At 41.2% G+C, this 17,345-nt stretch overlaps 1 protein-coding gene across 1 annotated transcript in view; it reads left to right on the top strand.

The window, feature by feature from the left end:
• The window catches only part of MYOF (myoferlin), a 122,339-nt gene that overhangs the window by 44,592 nt on the left and 60,402 nt on the right, over window positions 1-17,345 (top strand). Inside the window, exons 8-17 of the mRNA XM_087702348.1 lie at window positions 1,855-1,920; window positions 2,007-2,057; window positions 3,118-3,148; window positions 4,906-5,021; window positions 8,616-8,742; window positions 10,220-10,323; window positions 13,281-13,349; window positions 14,041-14,084; window positions 14,548-14,630; window positions 16,688-16,726. Coding sequence (XP_087558474.1) covers window positions 1,855-1,920; window positions 2,007-2,057; window positions 3,118-3,148; window positions 4,906-5,021; window positions 8,616-8,742; window positions 10,220-10,323; window positions 13,281-13,349; window positions 14,041-14,084; window positions 14,548-14,630; window positions 16,688-16,726 — 730 coding nt within the window. The remainder of the gene's footprint in view (window positions 1-1,854; window positions 1,921-2,006; window positions 2,058-3,117; window positions 3,149-4,905; window positions 5,022-8,615; window positions 8,743-10,219; window positions 10,324-13,280; window positions 13,350-14,040; window positions 14,085-14,547; window positions 14,631-16,687; window positions 16,727-17,345) is intronic.

The raw sequence follows: 17,345 nt of genomic DNA, 5'->3' as shown, positions 1-17,345 counted from the left end.
TTGAAACCCACCACGGATGTGGCCACTCACTCTGTATTATTTCCTCACCCATATAGTATGTCTGTTTATGAATATTCATATGCAGCAGGATCTTTGGAAAAAACATTTAACCCATTAATTAGGACTTTTACAGATGAATATTCCTCAACCTCCCTGTGGCATGTCATGGGGTCAGGCCTGAAAGATCAGGTCCATAGTTGAAGGTCCAATTAAACTGATTTATTGCTATTCATACCTAGGTACAGGACTATTCTTAGCACCTGCTTGGAGTTAGATAAGGGCAGTGCAGTGGTGGGTTTCAAAAATTGTTCGAACCTACTCTGTGGGTGTGGCCTCCTTTGTGGGAGTGGCTTGCCACCCATGTGACCGGATGGGAGTGGCTTGCCACCCATGTGACCGGATATGAAGATACTGACGACACTTGTCAGAACCACCTTAAATTCCCTCACACACAGCACTGGCATGCATAAGAATAGGATGTCAACTTGTTTTTTAAAGGGCATCTTTGGTTTGCGTTAAAACAACTTCAACACACGCAATGTTCTGATTGCACCACAAACGCAGTAGTCATCCTTACCTTTCACAGAGGCACTGAGTTTTATAAATAGGAGCATGATAGTGTAGAATAATCATATCCAAGGACCAGTGGTGGGTTTCAAAAAATGTTGGAGCCTCTTCTGTAGGTGTGGCCTGCTTTCCGGGTCCACTGGTGGAACCTCTTCTAACCGGTTCGGTAGATTTGACGAACCGGTTCTACCGAATAGGTGCGAACTGGTAGGGGCAGTGGTAAAATTCATTTTTTTTACTATCGCTTCTGTGGTCGTGGCTTGGTAGGCGTGGCGGGGGAAAGATTCTGCAAAATCTCCATTCCCACCCCACTCCAGGGGGAAGGATATTGCAAAATCTCCATTCCCCACCCCACTCCTGGGGCCAGCCAGAGGTGGTATTTGCCGGTTCTCCAAACTACTCAAAATTTCCACTACCGGTTTTGCAGAACCTATCAGAACCTGCTGAATTTCACCCCCGGATAAGGGCCAACAGAATTCAAGGAGCTTGGATTTGGTCCACTAGAGGTTTCATAGAGATTCTAGGATGATGGTTCTTTTAACTCCACCCCCCAGGTTCTGCCACCGTGGCACGCCAAAACCACGGTAGACTACAGCGCGCCCGACGAAAGCGCGTACGTGACGTCATCAGCAGCGCGACAAATAAAATTAAAAATAAATTAAAATAAAATTAAAGCAAGCCGATTCACATAAAGGTAAGGTTTAGGTTTAGGGTTAGGTTAAGGGTTAGGGTTAGGTTTAGGGTTACGTTAAGCGTTAGGGTTAGGTTTAGGGTTAGGTTAAGGGTTAGCGTTAGGTTTAGGGTTAGGTTAAGGGTTAGGTTTAGGGTTAGGTTAAGGGTTAGGTTTAGGGTTAGGTTTAGGGTTAGGTTAAGGGTTAGGCTTAGGGTTAGGTTTAGGGTTAGGTTTAGGGTTAGGTTAAGGGTTAGCGTTAGGTTTAGCGTTAGGTTTAGGGTTAGGTTAAGGGTTAGGCTTAGGGTTAGGTTTAGGGTTAGGTTTGGGGGGGTTAGGTTTAGATTTACGCATTAATTTTAAGTTTACCGCTCACAGCGTGCTGTTTTCGTTGTGCTGTGATGACGTCACGTACGCGCTTTCGTCGAGCGCGCTTTAGTCTACCGCGGTTTTGTGGTGGAACCTTCTGCCACTTCTACCCTTACACAATGGAATTCAAGAGCTTAGTCACATAGTGACTTCTCATTTGTTTTAATAGCGTAGCCATCAAACGCCCCTATGTTACACCCCAGTTTTTCCTGCAGATTTCGTCTAAAACTGTTTCCCCTTCCTAACAGATATTTTTCTACAACATGCACAATATGACACCTTCAGAGCTCTTTGACGAAACCATAAGCATTCGGGTAAGGCAAATGAAGAATTGTCTTTATTATTGCTTTACTTTTTGTTAAAGTTAAAAGTTATAATTTATTCTTTTATTTCCTTAAAGGTTTATGATTCCTACTCTCTGCGTCCTGATAGTCTAATGGGGGAATTTAAGGTAAGCATTCTTGATGTTCCGCCATAAATTCATTTTGGCGCTTATGCAACATGAAGTTAAAAGACAGAGAAGCAAAGCATGTCCTATTAAAGACATCTGTTCAAGGCAATATCTGCCTTTTTAAAAAAAAATTGGAAATGTAAATGTGTGAATAGATGCCCCCTTGCCAGTTTACCTTGAAAGAAATGGGAAAAAAATGAGTCCAATTTTTTATTTCATTTTCTTTCCTCAGGCTTAGAAATTATTTATTCAGTTCTGATAACTGTAATGTAATATCTCTGCCTGAATTAATGTGAAAATACTCTGTTGGATTTAAGAACAAGAAACAAAATCTGGGTTCAGCATTAAGCATATTGATGTGAGAAGGTTAATAATCTATAACTGGTTTTGGCAACCGATTGTGTTTGTGTAGCCACCATAAAGCATTTGTCAGCGTTCCAAATACCATGCAGAATTAAATCAGAGTCGAAGGCAAAACGATGCTTAAAGTTCCAATTTAATAAGACAGGCATGTTGGCATCGTGCTGTGGGATTCCAACTCTGGAAGTTACATCAGAATCCCACCCAGTTAAAAGTTCATGATCTTGTCCCCACACCCACAGTCCATCACATGGTCCAATCTCCTTCTTCCACGCTGGTGTCTCCGCCCAGCTGCTTCCGGTCAGGTGTGAAAGTGCAGAGACAAAGGATGACCTTGGCTTCTAGTAAAGAATGAAAAACAATACATTCCACAATCCTACTCCTTCTATTCCCCCCTCCCATCGACTACACTTAAAGAAACAGCATAATGAAATAAGAAAAAGTGTGGCAGGCCAAAATTCTAAAAGGAATATAAATGCAGGCCTGACATCATTAGTTTGAGTATCGCTTACTTTTAATGTAAATATATTTTGGTTATGCCTGTTTAAATTTAGATCCTGTAGTACATGTGACAGAAGAGGCATTCAGATCTGTGACTGAAAGCAAATGAGTTTTAAAGCCACATATATAGTCTATCGCATTTATTTGCTTACTCTATCATTAACTCTAAGGCAATAATATTAATATAATTCTATTGCAGATTGATGTTGGTTATGTCTATGATGAACCTGGTAAGTAATCTTCATGCAAAATATCTTAGGTTGATTGAGACTTAATAATATCTAGTAATAGATGCTTTGACTAGGATGGGGCTAATTTTAAGACTTGATCTAGCCTGTATATTCAACCACAGAAAGAAGGGATATATTTTGGTGTTACAGTTATCAGCAGGGCACTAAAATTGCGATGTATAGTTATTAACTAAAAGTAAGAGAAAAAGAGATTTTATGTTCACTCATAAAAATGTACAGTAGGTCAATAAAACTGCTGGTAGGGAAATCAACTATCAGTCTTTCTCTTTTAACATATGGTAGAATGAGTTGCTTCATTGTGGTACGTGTTTGAGGTATTGAATTTAATTGACTTCTAAGTTACCTGAATGATAGATATTAAGTGCCAGATACTCCGTGTCTATGACTCCTTAAGCTGCTTCTAAAGATGTGTGTACCAGTGGTGGGATTCAGCCAGTTCGCACCTTTTCGGGAGAACCGGTTGTTAACTTTCTAAGCAGTTCGGAGAACCCGTTGTTGAAAGAAATCTTATTTTGGTTTTCCCCCCACTTTACAGGCGTAATCCTGTAAGGAAGGCAGGAAGGAAACATTCTAGTGTTATTTCTAGCCTAATCTTTATTGCCCTGCTTACAGAAACTGCCTCTCTGGTTAACCCTTATTACATTGTTACAGCTAAGGCAGAGGTAGGTTCCTACCAGTTCGCACCTATTCGGTAGAACCGGTTCATCAAATCTATCGAACCGGTTAGAAGAGGTTCCACCAGTGGACTCGGAAAGCAGGCCACACCTACAGAAGAGGTTCCAAAATTTTTTGAAGCCCACCACTGACACACAAACACACACACACACACACAGAGACAGACTCACACAGAGAGAGAAAGAGAAAGAAAGAGAAAGAAAGGAAGAAAGAAAGAAAGAAAGAAAGAAAGAAAGAAAGAAAGAAAGAAAGAAAGAAAGAAAGAAAGAAAAAGTGAGAGAGAGATGAAAGGAAAAAGGGACAGAGAGACAAAAGGAAGGAAAGAGAGAGAGAGAGAGAGAGAACACATGGGCAGCAAGCCACTCCCACCAGGTCACATGGCCGGCAAGCCACTCCCACAAAGGAGGCCACACCCACAGAGTAGGTTCAAAAACGAACCGGTTCTACCGAATAGGTGCGAACTGGTAGGAACCCACCTCTGCCTGAGAGGGATATAAATCATGCTAACAAATATAGAGGGGGGTATGCAGAGTGAAGCAGGAGGGAGCAGTTATTAAGTGCTGGCTGTAAGAAGTCATGGCCATCAGCATCTCTGGAAGTAGCATCGGCAAAATGCCGATAAGAATAATCAGCATGAGGTTCCTCCCCAAAAGAAAACAAGTAAATACTATGGCTACACAAATCTCCATGTTGGAAAAAATCACCTATGTTCATCGGTGGCCAAAGGCAGACAGTGGAACTCACCTCTCCTTTCTAGTTTAATCTGATCGGTGCAACATAGAACCAGCACTCACCCAAGAGAAAATGTTGCCCTTATGTAGAAATGCATGCCTAATGCTTTTACATATCCAAGTATGCAAGCAATCAACACAACATCCTTTGAAGTCAGTCCCAGCTCCAGGTTCACGTCTGCCTTTTCGCACATCAGCAGCGGGAACAACAGAAGAAACTCTTTTTCCCACCCTCACAACTTACAAAAGGCTCCACTCTTTAAAAAAAAAAAAAGAATTCAAGTGAACATGATTTGTGACTTGGCTTCGATGTTCTTTTCCTTTTTTCAGGCCATGCAGTTATGAGAAAATGGCTGCTTTTGAATGACCCTGAAGACAGCAATTCTAACCCGAAAGGTTATTTGAAAGTCAGCATGTTTGTTCTTGGAACAGGAGATGAGCCTCCTGTAAGTTTAGATGTTTGTGTGTATATATATATATTATTTATTTAGTGTCACAACCCCTGGAATGCCCAAATATGGGAGGAAGCCTACTGCTTCCTTTCTCTGTTTATCGGCTCGTCACAAGAGACCATCCAGACAGAAACCCAATATTTTTACTGTTGGCCCTTTGTTACATTTGTGTTGTATTTGTGCTGATAAATAAATAAAGGGAGGCTAGTATAGATCTATTTCAAGCTATTTAGCTCTCATCAGCTAGCCATACCCTTACTGGGATTCGAACCTGGGCTGTATTACATATTAGGCAGATGTGTTAACCACTGAGCCACAAGGTTCTCCTCCTTTATCAGCTGAGCCAGGGAAATAGGTGTTACAGCTGAGCCAGGGAAATACATACCTATTTCCCTGGCTCAGCTGATAAAGGAGGAGAACCTTGTGGCTTAGTGGTTAACACATCTGCCTAATATGTAATACAGCCCAGGTTCAAATCCCAGTAAGGGTATGGCTAGCTGATGAGAGCTAAATAGCTTGAAATAGATCTATACTAGTCTCTCTTTATTTATTTATCAGCACAAATACAACATATATATTGTTCTTCCAATACATCTTAGATTGGATACTTCATTTTAACATCCGTGTGAGGCTTTATGTTAAATGATAGAAGATAGGTTCAAAGAATGAACCTGCTTACCCTTTGTTTCTTTCCCCTAGTTCTGCTTATTCCGCTACTTTCCACTCTGTCGCCGCTCAACCTCTCTTCCATGGCCTTCAACACCGCTGCCTTTTGAAGGTACATCTCCCCTTAACCTTTTTCACGTTTTCATCTCTTGGGTCCAGCTTCTCCTCCCTCGTAATGCTGCTTTATCCCTGCTGTTTCTTTCGGTTGCAAAAGAACATGTGAATATTTTATGGGGTTCCACCACAAAACCGCGGACGACAAAATCGCGGACGACGAAAGCGCGTATGTGACGTCATCACAGCGCGACGAAAAAGATCGAAAAAGATCGAAAAATGTAAAAATAAAGCTAAAACCTTCCCCTAACCCCCCCCCCAAACCTAACCCTAAACCTAACCCTAAACCTAACCCTTAACCTAACCCTAAACCTAACCCCAAACCTAACCCTTAACGTAATGAAAAACCTAACGCTAACCCTTAACCTAACGCTAAACGTAACGCTAACGCTCTAACCCTAACCCTAACCCTTAACCTAACCCTAACCCTAACCCTAACCCTTAACCTAACCCTTACCTTTATGTGAATCGGCTTGCTGTAATTTAATTTTTATTTCAATTTTTCGATCTTTTTCATCGCGTTGTGATGACGTCACATACGCGATTTCGTTCACCGCGCTTTTGTGGAACGCGCTTTTGACGGGTCACGATTTTATGGGACTGTCAAGGAATCCCACTCTAGATCATTCTCATGTCTGGACACAATTTTCATCAGCATTCTCTCAAAAAGGTCAACTTTTTGTGATTGAATCTGCTTAGTTAGAAATCACTGTTTAAAGAAGACAAATAACTGAGGTTATTTCTACCATTATCTCCCGCCCTCAGGAAGCTCTGTCATTGCAAACAACGTATATATCTTTTTTTTCTTGGCATGTCAGATATATTTCCAAATAAAATACTGGATGTCAAGCACGTACTTTCCTTTTCTTAGGCAAGCAATGAAATTTAGACACATTTTTACGGCATCTAGGCATACCCTTAGAAATAAATATTTTGATTAAAAATAATTTTATTAAAAAGGGAGAAAGTAGTGTAATGGGCACCAGTGGAAATATTTCTGTCCATATTGACATCTAAGACACTTCCCAAAGTCGGCCTGTTAATGGGACATGTGGACTCCCAAATTGAAATATAGACTAATATATAATAAATAAATGCACATTGCTTATCCCTATTTGGCCTGATCTTTAAATTTTCCAAGATTAAAATGAATAAAGAATCCATTGTAGGCTGGCTGTTTTTATTTTTTGTGTGTGACAATAATGTATTTTGCATATTTATAAATTTAAAAACTAGTCATGTTTTAGCTTAAGTGGAGCAGCATAAACCACACCATGTACAAATTAGGATCTGGAAAATCATATTTTTCATAAATAGCGCTCACAGATAGTATTCCTATTATCAATGTCAGCCAATGAAATGTCCTGAAGCAGTGGGAAATTCCTTTAAAAGTTCAGCGTTTAAATAGGATGGAGAAACTAAATGGGAAATGCAGAATATCTTTGTAATTTCAAAGGCACTGTTAATGTGGGAATAAGCTATAAAACTTTGTTTAATCCCGACTTTTAAAAAAGTTCCGTTTAAAGCAGGAATTAGATATTCTTATCCAGAACTCATTATCAAATGCCGTTATTTACAAAGTATAAACTTTGGGAGGGGACGAGAATACTGAAAGGATGACTAATTGCTCAGTGCATTTCTAGCTATCCCTATGATACTAATACTAAGAGCCAAGGTGGTTAAATGCAGCACTGCAGGCTACTTCAGCTGACTGCAGTTCTGCAGTTCGGCTGTTCAAATCTCACCGGCTCAGGGTTGACTCAGCCTTCCATCCTTCCGAAGTGGGTAAAATGAGGACCCGGATTGTTGTTGGGGGCGATATGCTGACTCTGTAAACCGCTTAGAGAGGGCTGAAAGCCCTGTGAAGCGGTATATAAGTCCAACTGCTATTGCTATTGCTATAATATATTTCTAATGATCATTAAATGCTATTGATTCTTACATAATCCCTGACCTCCGGTCCTTCTGACGTGCCCTAAAAAGTTGGCTTTTCCAGCAAGCTGGCCTGGCCCGAATAAAATAAAATACAAGATTAATTTGGTTGTTAATTTTAATTTAATTTTTAAAATTTTATTGTAAATATCAATTGGGATACTTTATTTAATGTCCCTTTTAATTTTTGTAATAGGTGTTTTCTTTAATGTTGTACGCCGCCCTGAGTCCTTGGGAGAAGGGCGGCATATACATCCAATAAACCTTAACCTAACCTTCTGACAAGCAGAGTAACGTGGTTACTAACATGGTTGTAAAGTGAACCAGCTTCCCCATTTGGGGAATCCAGACTCACTTAACAACCATGTTGTAACTTAACAACTGCAGTGATTCACTTAGGAGCCGAGGTGGCGCAGTGGTTAGGGGTGCAGTACTGCAGGCCACTTCAGCTGACTGCTATCTGCAGTTCGGCGGTTCAAATCTCACCGGCTCAGGGTTGACTCAGCCTTCCATCCTTCCGAGGTGGGTGAAATGAGGACCCAGACTGTGGGGGGCGATATGCTGACTCTGTAAACCGCTTAGAGAGGGCTGAAAGCCCTATGAAGCGGTATATAAGTCTAATAAAGGAATAAATAAATAAACAAACAACTGTGGAAAGAAAGTTGAAAATGAGGCAAAGTTCATTCAGCAGCTGTCTTGCTTAACAACAGAAATTTTGGATTCCGTTGTGGTCATAAACTGAGGACTACCTGAGCATATTTCCTCTAATCAGGGAAAATCATAACTTTGGAATCTTTGGGGGGTATTAGCTAGTTGAAAAGAAAAGTTGCTTTTTTAAAAAAACAATAGAATAACATTCAAATATGTCTCCAACAGGTGGAAAATAGAGAACGGGAGAATGAAAATGATGATGTGGAAACCAACTTATTGCTCCCAGCTGGAATAGCCCTCCGATGGGTTACCTTTGTTCTTAAAATCTACAGAGCTGAAGATATTCCTCAGAGTATGTATCATGGTTATCTATTATTAACCTGGGGGGCAAATTAGTGTGTTTACTATGTTGGAAAATTGTTTACGAGTTTAATAAAATTTGTATGCCGCCCACTCCCGATTGGGAGAAATAATTGGAAAGAAATATTTGTAGATTTCTTAAACTGCTACGTCTCCTGCTGTTGCTAATGAGTGAATGAGTGAACCATTCTAAGGTATGAAGAGACAGAATTACTGAGCTTCAATATCTTGGGGCGGGGCGGGGATCTTAAAAAGAAAAAAAAAAACTCAGAACAACTAGTCCGCAATAAAAGGTGGAACAAAACATTGACTAGGGGCAAAGGTGGGTTCCTACCGGTTCGCACCTATTCGGTAGAACCGGTTCGTCAAATCTACCGAACCGGTTAGAAGAGGTTCCACCAGTGGACCCGGAAAGCAGGCCACACCTACAGAAGAGCTTCCAAACCTTTTTGAAACCCACCCCTGGTCCTTGGATATGATTATTCTACACTATCATGCTCCTATTTATAAAACTCAGTGCCTCTGTGGAAGGTAAGGATGACTCCTGCGTTTGTGGCGCAATCAGAACATTGCGTGTGTTGAAGTTGTTTTAACGCAAACCAAAGATGCCTTTTAAAAAACAAGTTGACATCCTATTCTTATGCATTCCAGTGCTGTGTGTGAGGTCATTTAAGGTGGTTCTGACAAGTGTCGTCGGCATCTTCATATCCGGTCACATGGGCAGCAAGCCACTCCCATCCGGTCACATGGGCGGCAAGCCACTCCCACAAAGGAGGCCACACCCACAGAGTCGGTTCGAACAATTTTTGAAGCCCACCACTGACTTTGGCGAAAGCAAGGAAGGGAAATCAGAACACGGTGACTGGAAGGAAAAAAACAGAAAAGGAAGGGAATCAAGCAGATTAATTGATAACATTTGGCAAAAACACAATGTCATTGATTTGGACAGTTAACATCAAAAGGATACCTGCCAATAGGACAAAAAGGCAAAAAAAAGTGGAAAAAAGGAGAAAACAGAGAAAGCAACAGAAAGTGGAAATTCTCAATAGGTTCTTTCTTAAATTATAATGAACATTTTCAAAACTGATCAAGTGGGTAAGGACACTGCTTTAATGCTGGAGGGAAACGAAAAGAGAAAATGGAATCTTTGCTGCAACAGCTGCTAAAACATTGCAACAAGCATTGCCCACTGTAATATTTTATTGCAGTATTTCTCAAACTTAGCAACTTTAAAAAATGTGTGGAATTGCAGAATTCCCCAGCCGCTAAGATAGCTCAGGAATTCTAGGGGTTCATACATCTTAAAGTAACCAAGATTGAGAACCAGAGATTTATTGAATTCTTTAAGCGTCTGTGGCATTTAGTGCTCAACGATTTTGCATGTTCAGAAATTTATAATCCTGGCTGCAAGTTCTGAGCAACAGAAAGTCACTTCTTTCATTCTCTGTTTTAAAAAAAACTTTGTCCAGTGGATGATGCCTTTGCACAGACTGTAAAAGAAATATTTGGAGGAGAAGCTGATAAGAAAAATCTGGTGGATCCCTTCGTGGAAGTCTGCTTTGCTGGAAAAAAGGTATTTTGTGCTAATAACTGTGTTGTACTATACAGCCATGGATGAGGTGCCTGAAAACTGTTCTTGTATGAATAAGTTTTCACAGAGATCAAACAACAAAAATCTATTGTGGTCTGGATAAACTTACATTTATTTAGAAATGAACAAAGTTACATTATTTTTATATTTTTAGGGAAATCATTGTACGTTGTTACCATTAGTTATATGCTAAATACATTAGAACGGAGCAGAATGTATTTCAACTAATATCTTTAACTACAAAAACATTCGTATGTAAAAATATATGTATTTTATATTGCTTGAAAATACTTTGTCTATTAAAAGTAAGGAGAGTGACTACTTAGATGGAAGGCTGCCAGTGAAGACCAGGGCTTTGAGGTAGCAATAGCAATAGCAGTTAGACTTATATACCGCTTCATAGGGCTTTCAGCCCTCTCTAAGCGGTTTACAGAGTCAGCATATCGCCCCCAACAACAATCTGGGTCCTCATTTCACCCACCTCGGAAGGATGGAAGGCTGAGTCAACCTTGAGCCAGTGAGATTTGAACAGCCGAACTGCAGAACTGCAGTCAGCTGAAGTAGCCTGCAGTTCTGCATTTAACCACTGCGCCACCTCGGCTCACGTAAACTGGGAAGTCAAAAATTATCCTGGCAAATGGCATTGACAGACTTTTTGCAAATTGTGGCTGAGAAAAGTAACATGATAGTATCCAGAGATGGATTTCTACCGGTTCGCACCAGTTCAGGCTAACCGGTAGTGGTAATTTTGCATGGGTCGCAGAACCGGCAGCGCCCCAGGCTGGCCATGCCCCTGAACCAGTTCCCTAGTCTCTGCTACTGTTGCCGGCATATTTTTTATTAGGTTTCCATGGTCTTCGCAAATGCTCAGAACAATTTACAGTGAGCTGCATATGCACAAGCAGTGTGTGTCGGTCGTGCACACAAGCGAAGCAAACCGGTAACAACGCCAGTAGGAACCCACCCCTGATAGTATCCATGTACACATCAGAAGTAAGGCTTAACTCATACACAGCCAATCTCCTTAGGATCATACTGGAAAAGAACGGCCGATAAGATCTCACAGGTTGCGCCTTCTCTGGGTGCCGTCGACCGGACAATACCGGCTGGTGGCCCCTCGGGGGAGGGCCTTCTCTGTAGCTGCACCGGCCCTGTGGAACGATCTCCCCGTAGAGATCCGGACCCTCCCCACTCTCTCGGCCTTCCGAAAAGCCACTAAAACCTGGCTATTCCGGCAGGCCTGGGGCTGTTGACTTCACGAAGAAGGTCCAGCCCCACTTAGATGGAATGTATGGTGTGTTGTTTTTAAAATTGTTTCTTTTTTATTTTTAACTTTTATCTTGTTTCTGTAAGCTGCCTGGAGTCCTACGGGATTGGGCGGCATATAAATTTATTAAATTACTAAATTAATTACTAAACTGAGAAAGCTTAACTCTGTTGTACTGCAAAATTTAGCAGAATTTTCTTTTCTTCTCTTGATCTATCCTTTAGATGGGATGGTTGGGAGCTTCTAGCATTCCTAGTCCCCATGGCACAAATTGGAAAGAATTAAAATTTAACCAAGATGGGGAGGCGATCAGGATGAGGATAGTTGATGCTTACATCTCTACAGTAATTTGTATTCAGAGGGCAGCGTCTGATTCAGAACATTTGAGGCATATACAACTCATATTTGTTGAGCACCTTATAAACCAAAGATGTCTCTTTCAGGATCAATTACTTGGATTGGATTGGATTTATTAAATTTATAGGCCGCCCAATCCTGAAGGACTCACAGAAAATAAAATTTTAAGAGAAAGGTTAAAAACAAACAAGAGAAAGCAGATTAAAAGAAACACAACATGCACCCAGTCTAATCGGGGCTGGACCTCGGTCGAGAGGTCAACAGCCCCAGGCCTGCCGGAAAAGCCAGGTTTTGATAGCCTTTCGGAAGGCCATGAGAGTGGGAAGGGTCTGGATCTCTGGGGGTAGTTCATTCCATAGGGCCGGAGCAGCTACAGAGAAGGCCCTCCCCCGAGGTGCCGCCAGCCGACCTTGTCTAGCTGATGGCACCTGGAGAAGGCCCACCCTGTGCGATCTTATCGGTCGTAGTGAGGTGTGCGGTAGAAGACGGTCTCGTAGATTATGCTGGTTCAAGACAGGAGAGGCTGCTCTTTGTAATTCTAGGCTGGTGCTATCTGCACGACTACACACACTCTAGGGTAGGGGTGTCGAGCTAGATCTAAGCACCCGGCAGGCTGGACCTGGCCCGCGGGCGTTGAGCTTGACACCTCTGCTCTAGTGACATTTCCCCTTTGAATCTGCCCTGCCTTATTGCCATTCAAGAATTAAGTGCCTGAAGTTTTTCTCCAGGCTCTGAGTTAGTTAACATTATTAACAGGATAAGCAAGTTCTACTCACATGAGTTAAAACTCAGATCTTTCTGGATAACAAAAGAGTAAGGATTAAAAATTAGACTTGATTTGGTTTAAATTGAATTGAATTGAATTGAATTTATTGCATTTATATGCCGCCCTTTTCCCCGAAGGGGACTCAGGGCGGCTCACAATCCAAGTCAGGGAAGGGGGTACAGATAAGGGATAAAAAAGACGAACAAAACAATACACAATTTAAAAGCACACAACAACCATTCCATTCGAGGGGGGGGCAAAAACTCTTTAGCCCCAGGCCTGTCGGAACAGTCAGGTTTTAAGGGCTTTGCGGAAGGCCTGGAGGGTGGTGAGGGTTCGAATCTCCACGGGGAGGGTCGGAGCAGCCACAGAGAAGGCTCTCCTCCGGGTAGTCGCCAGTCGGCATTGGCCGGCGGATGGAATTCGTAGGAGGCCTAATCTGTGGGATCTGATCGGTCTGTTGGAGGTAATTGGCAGCAGGCGGTCTCTCAAGTACCCAGTGGAAAAATGGGTACATACTTAAATGGAAATTTGGCTTTTTCTCTGCAGGTTTGCACCAGTATAATTGAAAAAAATGCTAACCCCGAGTGGAATCAGCTTGTTAATCTTCAAATCAAGGTTGGTTCTCTAGTATGTTATTATACTACTCGCCTCCTGTATTTGAGAAAGAAGACTTCGACTTTTTTTTCCCTCCTCAATATATTTTAGACTGTGTTTGTTAAAAATCTATACCGTGTACGGGCTCTGGGAAGTCGGGGGGGGAGGGAGGTGGGGGGTTGGGGGGAGGGTGGGGGGAGGGAGGGATATATACTAGGTTAGATTTCAGTGTAATATGACTTCACATGTATACTGTTTTTCTATAATTTCTCTGTAAAAATAGGATAAGTTAAGTACACTGACGTATAGTGGAAATACACCAAGGGGAGGAGGAGCGGGATAGAAGAAAGATGGGTAGAGAGCGACGGGAGAGAGGATGGGAGGGAGGGTGAGAAGGAAGGGAGGGAGGGGATCGGGAGAGAGGAGAGGTAGATGGGGAGGGGAAGTAGGGTAGAGGATGATGATGGAGGGAAGATAGAAAGTTGGAGGGGGTGGAAGAAAGAGGTGTATGGAGAGTGGAAGAGGTATATTGGGTTTCTATTTTTTGGGGTATCATTGACAAGAGGAATTGCTGCGATGATTGTTTAATGTTGTATGGCGTCGGCTATGCACAGTATATATGTGAGTGTATGAAAATGAAAAAATGGAAAATAAAAACCTTTAAAAGGAGAAAGAACACTTCAATAAATAACATAGTTTTCTTTTTTTCTAGTTTCCCTCAATGTGTGAAAAAATAAGGTTGATGGTGTATGATTGGTAAGCTCTTCCTTTTTATTCATTCAGTCTTCCACAAAGCAACTGTTAGAATTCTGAGAACAAATGTTTTTCCATAAGCTGTACATATTTTTGCTACGTTTGGGCAAGCCAGCTGAGGAACTCTGGGAGTTGAAGTCCACAGGTCTTAAAGTTGCCAAGGTTGGAGACCACAGGTAGATGATAGACTCTTTCTGAAGATTGCACATTGTGCCATCTGCTGGCTACCAGTGGAAGTGAAACATCCCCACATCCCTAAGATATTAGCTATATGTCCATCTGCATTTTCTATACTGTTGTCCTGCTAACCGATATAGTTATTGTTTATATAATCAACACTCAGGATTTCATACTGTTCATATAAGGAAATAGGACAGATAGTATAGTATTCTAAATGGGAGTGTTAGAGAAACAATATTTAAAAATAACGTGTATTTAAAATGAATATTGATGGATTTAAATGCAGGGATCGTCTTACAAAAAATGATGTTGTAGGCACTACGTATTTATGCCTCTACAAAATAGCTGCCTCTGGTGGAGAAGTGGAAGGTAAGCCTTTTCTTACAGTAGATGTTTCCTCAAAATAACTATTACAAACTCAAGAGCAGAAAGAGGATGAGCACAAAGGAGAATCAATGGTATTTCCTTAGATTATGGTGCAAGACAATCAAAGACTTGGGGAAGTTTCCTCTGGTTTGTCCAGATTAAATATTAACGTCTAAACTGGAGTAATCATGCTAATTACTACCATGCACGTGATGGAATTCTTTCTTTAAATAAGACTTCTTTAAATAAGAATACTACTGGTTCTCTTCAGAATGATATTTAACATTCTTGCCTGGCTAAATTTAGCACTTTGAACCATGTGTATTGACTTTGCTTTCAGAACTGTTATTTAGTATATGCTAAATAGCAATAGCAGTTAGACTTATATACCGCTTCATAGGGCTTTCAGCCCTCTCTAAGTGGTTTACAGAGTCAGCATATCGCCCCCACAGTCTGGGTCCTCATTTCACCCACCTCGGAAGGATGGAAGGCTGAGTCAACCTTTGAGCCGGTGAGATTAGAACCGCTGAACTGCAGATAGCAGTCGGCTGAAGTGGCCTGCAGTACTGCACCCTAACCACTGCGCCACCTCGGCTCTTTATTAGCAATATATCATTTCACACAGAAAGAAGCAAGATATAGTTCTAAATCAAGTCAAACAATTATTTTTAAGTGTTGTTCTTCTAGAGTTATCATATAGGCCTTCTCCATTCTATAGAAACGGGGTTTGAAAACTCAAGGGACGGTTGGCCATATTCAAATTCAAAGGTGCCAAAACATTTACGCACACACTCACACACACACATACTATCCTATGTACAATATAAAAAGAGCCGAGGTGGCGCAGTGGTTAGGGGTGCAGTACTGCAGGCCACTTCAGCTGACTGTTATCTGCAGTTCGGCGGTTCAAATCTCACCGGCTCAAAGGTTGACTCAGCCTTCCATCCTTCCGAGGTGGGTGAAATGAGGACCCAGACTGTGGGGGCGATATGCTGACTCTGTAAACCGCTTAGAGAGGGCTGAAAGCCCTATGAAGCGGTATAGAAGTCTAACTGCTATTGCTAACTGCTATTGCTATATAAATATTGTATTGTCATTGGATCAGAGGTATACTTAACATTTTTCTTAGCTTATTCTTTTGGTTCCTATTTAGCAGGATTTGTTTTTCTTTTAATCTGAAAATTTTATTCTTGAGGAAAAGGCACACCGATTACATATTTTATTTGTCACAGTGAATTACATTTTATCCTTCCATATAAAAATGGTAGCCATATGAAATTCAATTCTGATTCTTTCCAATTCATGGAAATAATTTGAAATCTGTTTTAAATTCTGTGTGGTTTGATGGAATGTTTCCTACTTGATAATATCTGTCATTTGTCTAAACTATTCAGAATAGAGCTAGTGGTAGTGGTTTAATCCTGTTCAGAGCCAAGGTGGCGCAGTGGTTAAATGCAGCACTGCAGGCTACTGCTAGATCAGCAGTTCAGCGGTTCAAATCTCACCGGCTCAGGGTTGACTCAGCCTTCCATCCTTCCGAGGTGGGTAAAATGAGGACCCGGATTGTTGTTGGGGGCGATATGCTGACTCTCTGTAAACCGCTTAGAGAGGCCTGAAAGCCCTATGAAGCGGTAGATAAGTCTACTGCTATTGCTATTGCTATTCATACTTTATCTCTTGTTGAAGTTAATGGGTAAGTCTTTTAAAACAAAACAATAGTAACAACAACAAACTTAACATAGTAGGAAATAGTACTATGACTTTTTATAGTGTTCTATGGACACCCTTGCTAGAGACACTTTACATTAAAAAAAACAAGATAGGATTATTTTGAGATGCTCCTCACTGCCCAATTTATTGTAGTCATGGCAACAAAATGTACAGTTGTATGATTAACGCCATAGTGATAGTGTAATTAATTGTTGTAGCTCTTGTTAAGTTCTTATGAGCTTTGATACTCCCAACTTGTTAAGATTAATCTCGAGTAAAATGTTTAATATATTTTCTGAACCTGTTGTCTTATTTGCTAAGCAATTTCTTGTCTCTTTTATAAAACGCAGAGCTTTCATCTTCGGGAGCTGGGGCTTCATCATATGAAGGTTCATAATCATATCTTGGAGTGTAATATGATTTGCTTTCTTTGGTTCCCAAGTTAATACTTTCCTTTCAAATCAAAAGAATTACCCAAATGATTGCTTGAAGTTGCATTCACGGCTGCAGCAATACGTTCATCTTTTTGTAAATAATGTTAATCAGCTTGGCATGATTGGGGAAAAAAAATGCTTTTGGCTTTGGCAATGGCTGTATATCAGAGTTTTAGTGCAATTATTACTTCAGTGATCCGGCTGTACAATATCTACGCTGCTAAAAGACGGTGGCTGGTTGGTGGTTTAAATCTCAGTCCTTCTCTTGGCTCAGTGAAAATACAAACACAGTGAACAGTGTTAGCCATCAAAGGTGACCCAGTGTAATATTGGATAGCCCAGCCATCATATGGTATGTGGTTTTGCGGGAAATACATTGCAATGTAACTTGGAGGGAAATGACTGGAAAATAAAGAATTGCCAGGAAACCCAGTTCATCCGCCCAGCTGCTGAGACACATATCAATGAGTTTGGGGCTAAATGGGCTTTCCAGCTGTATAATCCCAGGGTCTTGGGTTTTATCTGTGGCAAGTCTATGAATAACGGAGTCCTTGTTCATAAGATAGCTAGTCAG

This window comes from Thamnophis sirtalis, unplaced genomic scaffold, assembly GCF_051295495.1.
Source record: "Thamnophis sirtalis isolate CommonGarterSnake01/CBP01778 unplaced genomic scaffold, rThaSir2_p1.2 scaffold_15, whole genome shotgun sequence".
NCBI classification, from domain to species: Eukaryota; Metazoa; Chordata; class Lepidosauria; order Squamata; family Natricidae; genus Thamnophis; species Thamnophis sirtalis.
The sequence above is the reverse complement of the archived record's forward strand: the minus strand, read 5'-3'. Positions and strand labels throughout refer to the sequence as shown.